The sequence below is a fragment of the Hipposideros armiger genome, unplaced genomic scaffold, assembly GCF_001890085.2.
Source record: "Hipposideros armiger isolate ML-2016 unplaced genomic scaffold, ASM189008v1 scaffold_1386, whole genome shotgun sequence".
Classification (NCBI taxonomy): domain Eukaryota; kingdom Metazoa; phylum Chordata; class Mammalia; order Chiroptera; family Hipposideridae; genus Hipposideros; species Hipposideros armiger.
The window spans coordinates 166,433-180,382 of NW_017732736.1; the positions used below are offsets into that span (position 1 = coordinate 166,433).

Consider the following 13,950-nt stretch of genomic DNA (forward strand, 5'->3'; position numbering starts at 1 on the left):
ATTGGGGAATTGGGGGAGGGGAACAGCGCTGGGGAATGGGGAAGGGAAACAGACAAGTTGCTGTCCTTTTGTTCTTCAGTCTAGTTGTGGATCAATGTATTTTTATTAGAGAATGTGGCTATGACTCCATAGGTAAATCTCTTAGACTTTATGGCTCCTTACATGAATTATGTTTGCAAATGTACCATGGACTTAAAGAAAATATCTATTCTCTGTTGGTGGGATGTAGAGTTTTAGATAGACAGATAGGTAAGATAAAGGAGAAACTGTCTAGCTGCAACCAGACTTGTTTCCCTTTCCTCTTAAACACAGAGCTAGGCTACATTCTGTAGCCTCCCTCGGACTTGGTGTGGACGTGTGATTTGAGCTCTGGTCGTGAGCAGAAGCGTACAGCACTGCCACTACTTTGAATTCTGAAGTTCTTCTCTGTCTCCATTTCTCTAGTGATTACCTTCCCATTTTAAGAAATCATACTTAAATCTTATTCCTCAACTACTTTAAGTTAAACACATTCCAGTTCAAGATGGAGGATCCTGAGCTTACTTCCTCCCATGGACACAGTTCATCTACAGCTACATGTGAAACCATTTCCTCTGAAAGAAACCCCAAGTCTAGCTGAAACACTCCTTCCTACACATCAGGCGAATAAGAAAAACCCCACATGGCAATGGGTAGGAGAGGCTGAGACACAACTTCACCATAAATCCTACCCCAGGTATGGAGACACAATCGGGAGGGAACCCACAACTCCAAGCTTCTCCCTGAGGAGCAAACCGCTCCCCACACCTGGTATCAAAACTTTTAAAACCTGCTGCACCTAAGAGATGAGTCCCCAAAATATCAAGCTTTAAAAGCCAACATATAGATGACATAAAGCCAACATTGTTTGTTTTGTTTTGTTTTAATCCATTTAGCCACACTACATCTTTTGATGTGAGAAGTGAGACTATTTACATTTGAAGTAACTATTGATAGGTATGGACTTATCACCATCTTGTTCATTGTTTCCTAGTTGTTTTGTAATTCCTTTGTTACCTTTTTTCTTGCTTTCTTCCTTTGTGATTTGATAATTTTCTGTAGTAGTAGGCTTAGATTCCTTTCTCTTTATCATCTGTGTATTTACTTAAGGTTTTTGCTTTGTGGTTACCATGAGACTTATATAAAACAACTTATATTTATAGCTATCAGTTTTAAATTGGTAAAAACTTAAGTCGACTGTATTCTAAAGCTTTACAGTTTTACTCCCGCCTCATGTTTTCTAATTCAATGTATTTTTTCTTTTTTTTTTTTTAAATTCGGGAATTGGGGAAGGGGAACAGCGCTGGGGAATAGGGAAGGGAAACAGACAAGTTGCTGTCCTTTTGTTCTTCAGTCCCTGTGGATCAATGTATTTTTAATAGAGAANAAAAAAAAAACTAAAATGTATCCAACGAATTTGGCAACATAGAGGTCACTGGTTTCCTCCCTTTAGCAAAGGCAGTTTGGACAGCTAGCTGGAGACAGATGCAATGAACATTAATGGAGAATTCCATTTAAACATGTGATTTAAGAGAACTGCAGCACTCCCATTCAGAATATAACATGTCTCTCCAATTATTCAGATTACAATCTACAATAACATTTTATAGTTTTCTTCATATAAACCTTGAGATTTTCTTTGAGTATGTACTCTTGGTAATTTTAGATTTTCAGTTATTGTGAGTGGGTTTTCAAAACCCTTTTAAAAACAACACAACTTTATCATAATACAAAGACACACATATCTTATATATAGTGGCTTTGTAAATAACAATGAACACACTCATCATCTTTATAAATGTGAATGAATGATGCGTATTTACATTTTAACTTTTATGTTTATTTTACATGTTACATTTTTAACATTTTTCACCCTTTTTTTTTACATTTATTTCCACTATTTATTGGCTCAATTGTTTTTTTCAGAATGTAAACCATGAAAAATACAAACCATTCTAACTCAGTAGAGCAAATACTAACAATAATAAAAAAAGAGGGGACAAGCGTAACTCACCATCTCTGAACTAGAGCTGAAACAACTCTCTGTTGGCCTTGGAGAGTAACTGGCAGACTGACTACTTTGTGAAGAATAACAATCTGAAAATAAAGGTTTAATTCATGAGGAATGGTATTTATTAATACTCTACAAAATATACGAGGTCTGAGAATTAGGTTCGCAAACTTGATGTCAGAGGGATTATTCATTAAGAGTCTGTTTAACCAAGTTTACTATTTGGAAGCGCTGAAAACGCTGTATGAAACAGTTAGACAACCTGAACTTTTTGCCAACAATTCATGGCTCTTGCATCACAACAATGCACCAGCTCACACGGCACTGTCTGTCAGGGAGGTTTTAGCCAGTAAACGAATAACTGTATTGGAACACCCTCCCTACTCACCTGATCTGGCCCCCAATGACTTCTTTCTGTACCCGAAGACAAAGGAAATATTGAAAGGAAGACATTTCGATGACATTCAGGACATCAAGGGTAATACAATGACAACTCTGATGGCCATTCCAGAAAAAGAGTTCCAAAACTGCTTTGAAGGGTGGACCCTAGGCGCTGGCATCGGTGCATAGCTTCCCAAGGGAAGTACTTCGAAGGTGGCTGTAGTGATATTCAGCAATGAGGTACGTAGCACTTTTTCTAGGATGAGTTCACGAACTTGTCAGACCTCTTATACATAAGCAGAAGATATCTTCTGGATAAAATTAAGTTTAGCTAACATACTACAGAGCGTTTTAAAGTCTGTGAAAACTAGTTGACATTTTGGATATTTGGCAGCTTGTGTTTCTGATAGGGTTATTATGGGTTTAATCAGCACTTAAAAGAGTTGTACCTACAAATAAAATAAGGGTCCATAACATAAGGAAAGATATAAAAATAAAGAAAATTGAATTGATTTTTTTTCCAATAGATGAACCATTTTTATGAATAAATAATTTAAAGTGTCAGCCTGCAGGAAGGAGGAATATAAGTCAAGTTTATAAGTACCAAGGCACTGGATATTTGCTAATCTAGTAAATGAAGCTTCATTGTACAATCTAAACTGTATGAAAAAAACTTAATTCAAAGCATCCAGTATGATACTCTTTCATTATCTGCTTAACGTGTTCTATTATGATCGTTTGTAAAGTTTGAAAATCAGCCTAAAAAGTAGGTCATGACTTCCTACAATGCATAAATACTATAGATCAACAGGAGCTTTAACCACGCCTCTCCTTGTTTGTGAAAATGGGTTTGCTATCAAGAAAGCAAAAGGTAACTGAATGTAGAGCAAAAACTCCTATCAAGTCACATGCCCTCCTATATGCAACAAGCAATGAGTCCTATCTATTCACACCTTGGGTCAAACTGAAGCTCTCTGTAACAGAAACTAACCGTCAGTCAGCGGACAGAGAGAATTTAGCTGAACTAACTTGAGTACCCTTAGAGTTCATCACTCTAGAGGGAAATTTATACCCCCATGGAGCAGGTTCTCCCTGAGAGTAGAAAGCAGAGTACAACAGAGTTAATGGTAGAAGTTTACTAACAACATAATCTAAGGGCATTCCCCCACAAATATGGTTCATTCAATCCACCGGTACAGTAAACCCAGAGTCATTAGCAGGGAAGACAAGTTGAGAAGAAAAAATAATCTCTGTATTTTTCAAGAAACATACAACATAATAAAGCTTGAAAATAAAAAGATGGCAAAATTTGGGAAAGACTGATTCTTGGCATAAATAGAAATGGTTATTAAATTTCATCTCCTAAAGAGACTCTTAATAAAAGAATCAACACACATGCGTGTAAGTCCAAAATCCAGAATCTTACTTACAGCAGAAACATGGGTGTGTATTCACACTGAAGTAGCAACAAAAACAACAAAAAGTACCTACAACTAAGTCTAGCAAGAGACATGCACAATACTTGACAAAAACTTTAAAGTGCTTACAGATGTTTTAAACAATTATTAAAGATACAAAATTAGACTGAATTAATAGAAAGACGTACCTTGTTCTTAGGCAGGACTACTCAACATAATAAGAATGACAATTTATACTAAGTTAATATACACATCATTTTCCTAATAAAAATTAAAACATGTCTTTGGAGTTAGATAAACTGATTTTAAAGTTTATATTAAAAAATAATCAAAAAGAGCCAGAAAAACTCTTTTTTAAAAAGTACAAAGGGGGGGTAACTCTTTTAGAAATTAAACACACTATAAAGTAATCATAATAAAAATACTGATATGGTATTAGCATATGAAAATTAGGAAATTAGGACATCTAAAAAGTGCCAGAAACTTCTGTCCATAAAAATTCAGTACAGTACAGAATAAAAAGACCACTCAAATATGAAGTATTTGCTACACACAACCTACAAGCAATTAGTATCTAAGATATACAAAACATATAGGATACATACATATAGACCCAGTATATATAAGACACATCCCTCAAGAAGCATCAAAATTCCTAAAAGATACATGGGCAGCAGACATGAAAAACATTTCACAGATGAAACATGGCTGGCCAGTCAATCTATTTAATAATCAGGGAAATATAAATTAAAATTACAATGAGATATTAGAAGGCCAACAACGACAAAAAGCTGACCCAGAATATGTAACAACTAAAGCTCTTATCTGTTGCCAGCGGAAGCTTAAACTGGCACAACTACTTTGGAAAACAATTTTGCACACCTAGAAGAGGTGAAGATGTGCATATCATATGAACTAGCCAAGTCTACTCCTAGAGCTGTATCCTAGAGGAACTTTTTATATATGTGTGCCAAGAGAAATGTCCAGAATTACTAATGTAGCACTGTTTTACATCGCAAAATATTCAAAACAACCTAAAGAATCATAGCCAGAGGTGCGTAAATAAATTGTGATACATTCATATAATAGAAGGCTATATAGCAGCAAATAAATAAATTACTAGAATCACAAGTTTCAAAGTAGACGAACCTCAAAATATACTACTGGGTGAACAAAAAGAGAGCAAGTTACAGATAAATAGAGTTTACCTCAATTCGTAGAAAGTTCAAAACCAAACAATGGAAAAACTCTATGTGTAATATCACAAAAAACAAATTCAGCATAATAGCTACCTCTAGGGGGCAGGATAGGTAACGCAATAGAGAAGATTTTCAAAAGTATTAATTATGCATTATTTCTTAAACTACAAAGTGAGTACAAAGGTATCTGTTAAACTGAACACATATACTGATCATGATTAATATATTTTATAAAAAATAAAAGTAATTTTAAAGAATCAATTGTATTACTAGTATATTTTAAGTTAATCACGAAACATACTTGCTGGCAAAAATCTAAAAAAAAAAAAAAACACTTAAAACTTAACTGATTTCCATTCAAATGTAAGGTTTTTTTAAAAGGATAAAATTCACTTACTGTTACACTGACAGAGTTTCCTTGTAGAACATTTTCCTCCTTCTTCCATCAGACTCTAGAAGGAAAAAAAAACTTTAACTCCCAAGTATATGCAATAATATCCACTTACGAGTGCATCTCCCTTTTAACCCCACCATTTCATTTTACAGTACTCTTCCTTCAGATTATTTTAATTCAACAAAAATGATTTTACAACAAAGAAAAATATGCCTGAATTGCTTTAGAAACACTTGCTAGGAAATTAATTACTAACCAACATGAAGGGCTTCACATAATCATAGAAAATGCAGTTGAAAAAAGACAAAGATATATTAAGGCAATTTGGAGATTTATTCTTATTGCCTTTCTAATTTCTTAAATTGGATAGCAGTTCATTTATTTTCAGGTTTTCTAAATAAAAGCTCTTAGAGGTATACAGTTTCTATAGAACACACCATTGGCTTTGTTTTCCCTCAATTTTATGTAATATTTATTTTATTTTCATTTTCTTTCTTTTTATTTTGTTCTTTTTCTTTTTTATAACCAGAGTGTTTCTTAATTTCCAAGGATATAAGGGAGGTTAAGCATCTTTTTTTGTTGTTGATTTCTAATTCAATGTATTTTTTCTTTTCTTTTTTTAAATTGGGGAATTGGGGGAGGGGAACAGCGCTGGGGAATAGGGAAGGGAAACAGACAAGTTGCTGTCCTTTTGTTCTTCAGTCCCTGTGGATCAATGTATTTTTAATAGAGAATGTGGCTATGACTCCATAGGTAAATCTCTTAGATTTACCTATGTTTTTGTTGTCACAACTTATATCTTTTTATCTTGTGTATCTATTAACAAAGTATTGTAGTTATTTTTATTACTTTTGTCTTAACTTTCATACTAGCTTTATAAGTAATGAACCTACCACCTTTACAACATGGCCCTTTTACAAAATATAAGTGGTAAGATCCTTGGCACCATCTTAGCAATGATTTATTGTTGTTGTTGTTGGATTTGACACCAAAAGCAAAAATAAACAAATTGGGACCCTATCAATCTAAAAAGCTTCTACACATACACACACACAAAAAAAAAATCAACAAAATAAAAAGGCAACCTACAGAGTGGGAGAAAATATCTGCAAATCATATTTCTGGTAAGAAATTAACATCCAAAATTCATAAAGAACTCGTATAACTCAAAGCAAAAAAGCAAAAACAAAAAAACAACATCCTATTTAAAAAATTGGCAGAGGAACTGAATAGACATTTTTGCAAAGAAGATATACAGATGGCCAACAGGTACTTGAAAAAGTGCTCAACATCATGAATCATCAAGGAAATACAAATGAAAACCACAATGAGATACCATCTCACACCTGTTAAAATGTCTGTCATCAAAAAGACAAGAAATAACAAGTGTCAGCAAGGATGTGGAAAAAAGGGAACCCTTGTACACTGTTGGTGGAATGTAAATTGCTCAGCCACTATGGAAAACAGTATGGAGATACCTCAAAAAATTAAAAATAGAACTACTGTATGAGCCAGAGACTCCTGGTGATTTGAAGATACTAACTCAAAAAGATGGTTCTCACCCCCATGTACACTGCAGCATTATTTACAACAGCCAAGACATGGAAACAACCTAAGCGTCCATGAATGGATAAAGAAGATATGTATATGTACAATGGAATATTATTCATCCACAAGAAAGAAGGAAATCCTCCCATTTGTGACAACACGGATTGACCTAGAGGGCATTATGCTAAGTGAAATAAGTCATAGAAAGGCAAAAGCAATACGATCTCACTTTTATATGCAATCTACAAAAAAGAAAAAAAAATAAATTCATAGATATATAGAACAGAATAGAGATTGCTAGATGCAGGGCGGGGTATCGGTGAAATGGATGAAGGGGGTCAAAAGGTATAAACGTACAGATATAAAATAAATAAGTCCCAAGGATGTAATGTACAGCAAGGTGATTATAATTAGTAATACTGTATTATATATTTGAAAGTTTCTAAGAGACAAGATCTTAAAACTTCTTACAAGAAAAAATAATTTAAACTATGTATGCTGATGGATGTTGGATCATAGACTTACTGTGATCATTTTGCAATATATACATATATCAAATCATTATGTTGTATATGTGAAACTAGTACACTGTTACATGTCAACTATATCTCAAAAAAACAATAAAATAATTATACTCTTCTAAGACCTTCTTCTTTTCTACTGCTTCCACATCCAACAAAAGAATCTTGAGAACACCCCTACTTCCCAATTCCATTCTCACTACCTGCCATCCAAGAGAAATTTTGGTTTGGTTTGGTTTATCGCTTGTTTGCTTGTTGGCTTCTATCTTTTCATTCATTGTGCCTCCGTAGGAACTGCCAGTTCTGACGTCTCCCAACCAGTGGACAGGTACAGACCAGCTCATCATTCCAACCCTTGTTTTCTCTCCTGTGGTGCCTACCGCCTTGGTCTCTCTTGTAGAAATTAAGACTTTAGCCAGCGTTCCACTACGCCTTTAGCCCTGTCCAAGTGTCACAGATTCAAAGCCTTCTGCCTGCTCTACCCAAGAGCTCCTCATAGAACCCGATTCCCTTCAGGACCCGCCAGTGGGCTTATTTTCTTTTGTCTTTCTTTAGCCACATTCAAGCTGCCACAGATATAATCGAACAGAGTTTGTTTTTCAAGGATTCTAACATTGATAATTCCTTCATTGAGAGAATATATTTACATTATTCATATATGGGAAAGTCTGAATTCTTTAAAGGGTTAACAGGGCAGCATCTGATATTACTGACCACCCTGCACTCCCAAAAATCTTTTTTCTTTCCTATGACACCATTCTTCTAGTACTCCTCAAACACCTCTAACAGCTCATTCTCAGTCTCTTTTTCTGGTTTCTCTTTTATTGCACATCCTCCAACTTCAAATGCTGTGCTTCCTCGGGATGGTCTTTTGTTCTTATTCGATGCATTTTCTCTTGAGAATCATATATACAAATGTATTCAATCACCACCTATCCACTGAATACTAAAAATCTCTTCTGATGTCAGGCTCTGTATATATAAATGCCTACTACACATCTTGACCTAATTTTCAGAAGACCCTCAATCGACCTCAACAGGCCAAACATAACTTATAGTCTCTTAGAAATTTGCTCTTCCTCTGAATCAGAGTAATGCTAGGTACTTTTTTTAATCACCAAATGTATAATACTCAAACACTATTCTTTCTTTCTCATATAATAATGTAATTAATTTTCTTGGTCAGCAGGCAACTTTTCTCCATCTAGTGATTTAAAGACCCAGTCCTTCCCATCTTGTGTCTCTAAGCATCCTTTAGGGCTTCAGTGCCATCTACCCATAGGAGAAGGATAACATGGAAAAGCAATTCCCACTTCTTACAATCCTTGAAAATAATGCACATCACTTCTGGTAACAGTCCATTACCGAGATCGAGCCTCATGGTCACACTTAGCTGGACAGAAGATTAGGAAATGTGTCCCAGGCCGAGTGCCATCTCCCAGTGACTACTCTATGAATGAGGGTACATGGATGTTGGTGAACAGTTACCCTGTTCTGCAACCTCCTCCTATGTTTTCAGTTTTGGTGACTGGCACCCCCCATCAACTACCCATTTACCCAAATCATAACCCCAGGTATTCTTCAATATTTTTATCCCTTAACTAATCTTCAAATCCTATCAAATGTAGATCTTCTAAAACCTTTGTCATAGCTCTTCCCTCAATTCCATCCTTAAGGCCCCTGCTCAACTTCAAGCTCTCAATATTTTTGGCCCTGCCTTGAGTCTTGCGACTTCTCAAATCTCTCCTCATTGTTGCCAGACACTACTCTCTGATACTTGGGTGTCATCATACTCCTCTGCTAAAATTTTTTCAGTGGCTTTTTGTTTGGTGATAGGCAATTAAACAAACTACTATATGTCACACAAGATCTTTTATGGCCCAGCCCTTTATATTGTCCAGAATTATCTCTTGCCATTCCCCGACCCCCTGTAATTTGTACTATAGCAGCAGCAATAACAGTACAAGTTACTTGCACTTTCTAGAGCAAGCTATACTCTCTCACATCTTAGTTTCTATCTATGTTACTCCTCCTTCATAGGATAAAGGCAGTTGGTCCACTTGGTAAGTTTATGAATTGATATCAGATCAAAAGTTTTCTCCTCTAGCACATCTTCCTCCTGACAACCCACAAAACTTAGAAGCGACTTTTACTAGGTTCCCACTGACTTCTGCATAAACCCCAATTGGAGCAATTTATCTAAATGCATTAGATTTTTTTCTGTTTCTGTCTAGCTACTACACTATAGCTTCTTAAATATCAGTTTCATGTGCTTTCATCTCTGTACCTTGCAGAGCTTAGCGCAGAACAGAATATAAGCTTCGTAAGAACAGAAACTTTGTTTTGTCACCACTATAACCCCAGTGTCTAAGATATAGGAGACACTCAATAAATATCTATTAAATGAATTCATAATATGTACTCAGTGCATATTTATTGAAGACAAAAAGAGAAAACAATTAGTATAGCTGAAAATATAGAGTCAGATAAGAGCTTGAATCCTGGCTTGAGTGTGTGACCTTGAACAAGTTATTTAATCTCTCTGAACTTGAATCTCTTTTGCTGTGAAGACTTTACAGGATCAGGCTCTGGTAGATTAGAGATAAAGTACATAGAGCTCCTAAGCACATTGCCTGGACTGTGGTAACAATCATACACCCTAATTATCAGCAGGGGTTACAACATACATACATAACCATGTTTACAGATGTTGCAGTACTCCTAAATATGTAACTATGTTTACCTATAGCACATTGAAACCTAAAGCATTTTTATCTTGGGAGAAATTTTATACAAGTTAAAAAAAATTTTCAAGTATACCTAGATTGGTTTGTCTCAAATAAAGCACATTACAGTTTCTGAAAAGGTGTTAATTTTATTTCTATATCTAAGCCATAATTTCCCCAGATAAGAAAATACAAGAAAACAAGTTAGCCTAAAAATAAAGTTTTCAGTAAAAGCTAACTTTAAATCAAAGTAAATTACAAATACTAAAATGTCACACAATAATACCACTGACTTAATTGGAAAGACAATGTAAGATGTACTTTACCTCGCCAAGTCCAAAGTTCCATGACTGCTTAGAATGTAATTCTCCCAAAGGGACAGTACCCCTAAAGGATCATAAATAAGACAGCATTAAACTTTGCTTTATTCCCTCTGAAAATTATTGCTCTACATTATGGTTCCCAAACTTGGCTGCAGATTGAAATTCTATGTGAAGCTTTTTAAAAAATAAAGATTCGTAAGCTCCATCTTAAGGAGTCTATTTATTATGTGTAATCAAACTTGGTATTTTGTATTTTAAAATCACCCCCTCAAGTGATGTGGGTCTGCAACTAGGTTTAGAAAACATGTTCTAAATCATTTTCATAATGATTTTAGAATTCAAGGCCTAACATGATGTTTTCCATTCATATATTTCTGAATATTTGGAGATCTGGCAGGTAATTTAATGTGTTTATTTTATTAAATAAGTTGTGACTCTACGTCTTAATTTGTTGTGCCAATCCCATAAAAATGGCATCTATGTATTTTTATAAATATAATTTTAATATTTCCATAAGAAAGTACTTCCAGGAAAAAAAGCTATTGTAGTTCATGATTTCCAATTACCAGCATTTGCTGAATCACAATTATTACTAAGAAAGGGCTATTCTGAAACTACAAGTTTTCTTTAATTAACTGCAGCACCATAAACTGTTGATATACTTCCTTATGCCATTAACATTATATTCTATTTTTCCTTTTTCTGATTCTGTAATAACTAAACAACCTTCCCATAGAGAGCTGCCAAAAGTTTGAAAATATGCTTATCATGCCAGTAAACATTCCTAGATATGTGATCCTTCTATTTCTTACTGTAAATTAATAAATTAACATTCTGGTGTGTATATAAGTTTCTTGAACACTCAAGTCAGTTTTCTTAAATCTAATTAACACCAAGGTTCAAATATAGAACATACTTTTGCACTGGCAGATATAAGCAGCATACTCTCAAGTAGGGTAATATAACCAAGATGCTGACAAGTGGTAAGCCGTCTTTGAGACCAGCCTGCCCACCCTCACAGCAATATGCCTACCTCACGCTGCATCAGTTCAACCCTTCAACACGCATTATATTAGATTCTGATTAGCATTCCCCTGATTCACCTAAACACTTACAGGGCCAGCCGAGTGGCGCGTTGGTTAAGAACTGGCTTGGGACGCCAGAGGGCCCCGGTTCGGATCCCACATATGAGGGCCAGTGACACTGCCCTCTACAGCTAAGATGCTAACAACAGCTCAACCTGGAACCGGGATACCATGAGTCACCGGTCACGGCGTAGGCTGCAGCCCCTGCTGCAATGGGTTGCCATGGGCTTCCGTGTGTAGCCCGCAGCCAGCATGACTGAAGAACAAAAGGACAGCAACCTGTCTGTTCCCCTTCCCCCAAGTACCCAGCGCTGTTCCCATCCCCCAATTCCCCAATAAAAATCTTTTAAAAAAAACTTACATATGGTTCACTGGGTATTTCTGGATTTCTCTCTGTGGTGTATTCTGTTGGTAATCACTTTCAAATTTTCCTTTAAAAGTAAAGGTATGCAATGAAATAAAACTTCAGCATAGATGACTTTTATTTTTAAATTTGAAACTTATTAGTATGACCCATTATAGAGGAAAACCCTTGGTCCACAATGTCATATAATAGACTGTCATGCTATTTTTAATCTCATATTCCTCAACACACACCCACAAATACGCACACACATATGTGTGCATGCATGTAAACATACATTAAAGCTAAAAACAAAAAATCCCAATAGTTTATTGTTTTTTCCATGTATAACACTAACCTCCTTTTTCAGAGCTGGCTGGATAACAATCCTTCTCAAAATTTGTACTAAGATTATAGCTTTCATGATTGTTGTACTCTTTCAGATAGTTTTTGTTTGGGTAACACTTTTCTGGATAACTTGTTTTATTAAAATTAGAATTACCAAAAGTCAACTCTGGATCTGTAAAAATACTTCTAATGTATCTACCAGCAGGATGGTTTCTATCAGAACTAGTGACTGCACAAATCTCTCTCATACTTTCATAGCCACACTTGTCAAAGGTGTCCTTTATCCTCTGTTGATCTGTGCTTAATAAATTGATCATATTTTTATGAATAAAAGAGTCAGTTTTCTCTGGTAGAAGGTTGGGGGTTAGCTGGTTCACATCTTCAAGAAAATTTGAAACCTCTTTTCTATTTTCTCCCCAAATATGTTCTACAGATTGGTTTTCAGTAATGAGGTCCAACTGTCTTCTCTCATCAATGTTTCCACAATCTTCGCTCATAACCACATCAGGTCTTCCAGTGAGGAAATTCCTATTTTCTGGACTTTGGGATAAATAAAACCATATTTAGCAAGAAAAGCATTGAGCATTTTCATTTAGAAACTCTTAAATTCTTAGAGAACATACTGAATAGCAACTAACATTTGCCTAGACTATGTTTTTATTTTCAAATTTAAATAAATATTACTTTGGGGGTAAATTTGTCTAATGCACTCCTGTAATGTCTTGTGAGTATAAAAATAATATAAGTACACCTAGTTTAGTATCTGAACGTGAAAAATTAGTATGTGGTTCAATTTACTGTTATGTTAACAAAACAAAACATGACCAACCTATAGTATGTCTTCTGTAATAATGTCTAGCAAATAACCTAGACAACCACTATATGTCACTGGTGTTCCATTTAACCAGAAAAGATATTTTTAAGACTGTGCCAGGAAAAATTATCTGTGTTAAACTATTTAATCAAATAGTTATACGACATTATATGAAGTATCTCTCAACCTATCAAGGATATAAAAACAAACCCTTATGTTCTCAAGGAAGAGTAATATATTAATATATACAAATGCATATATAAGTAATAAAACCAAGAGATAAGATGAATTAGATGAAAAGGTTAGACTAGATAACTTATAAGTTCCCTTCTAATGCAGAAATCATAACTCTAGGTTATGTCCAACTTGTATATAAGAATAAAAGCTATCATAGGAAATAATTAGAAATAAAATGTTCTGCATTTTGTTGGCATTGACTATCTACGAATTTATTTGGGGTTGTGCTGTTCCAGATATTGGGAGGTATCAAAGAAATTTAGAAACAATGAACTCCTAAAACTATGACTGATTTCCAATTTTATTTGTTACTTATGAAACATTTAATGAACAGGTACACCCGCTGTGTTCAAGGCATTATGCCACATGTTGGAAACCTAAAAATAAAATAATTCAGTTTGGTATTAAAGAAAGAAGAGACGTTTTGCCCATGAATGTTCACAGATCATGATCTAACATTGTTTCTCAATATGGGTCTTATTGTTGTTTTCAGCAGAATAATGCTATGCTGTTCTACCAAGAAACATAACCTATACAACAGTATACACCATTAACACCAAAGAAATTCCTATGATTCTAAATAA

General features: G+C 34.9%; 1 protein-coding gene across 1 annotated transcript in view; it reads right to left on the bottom strand.

The window, feature by feature from the left end:
* REDIC1 (regulator of DNA class I crossover intermediates 1) overlaps positions 1-13,950 on the bottom strand; it is a 60,305-nt gene that overhangs the window by 8,102 nt on the left and 38,253 nt on the right. Inside the window, exons 9-13 of the mRNA XM_019633719.1 lie at positions 12,326-12,855; positions 11,986-12,055; positions 10,543-10,603; positions 5,425-5,479; positions 2,033-2,115 (exon numbers count right to left, since the gene is read on the bottom strand). Coding sequence (XP_019489264.1) covers positions 2,033-2,115; positions 5,425-5,479; positions 10,543-10,603; positions 11,986-12,055; positions 12,326-12,855 — 799 coding nt within the window. The remainder of the gene's footprint in view (positions 1-2,032; positions 2,116-5,424; positions 5,480-10,542; positions 10,604-11,985; positions 12,056-12,325; positions 12,856-13,950) is intronic.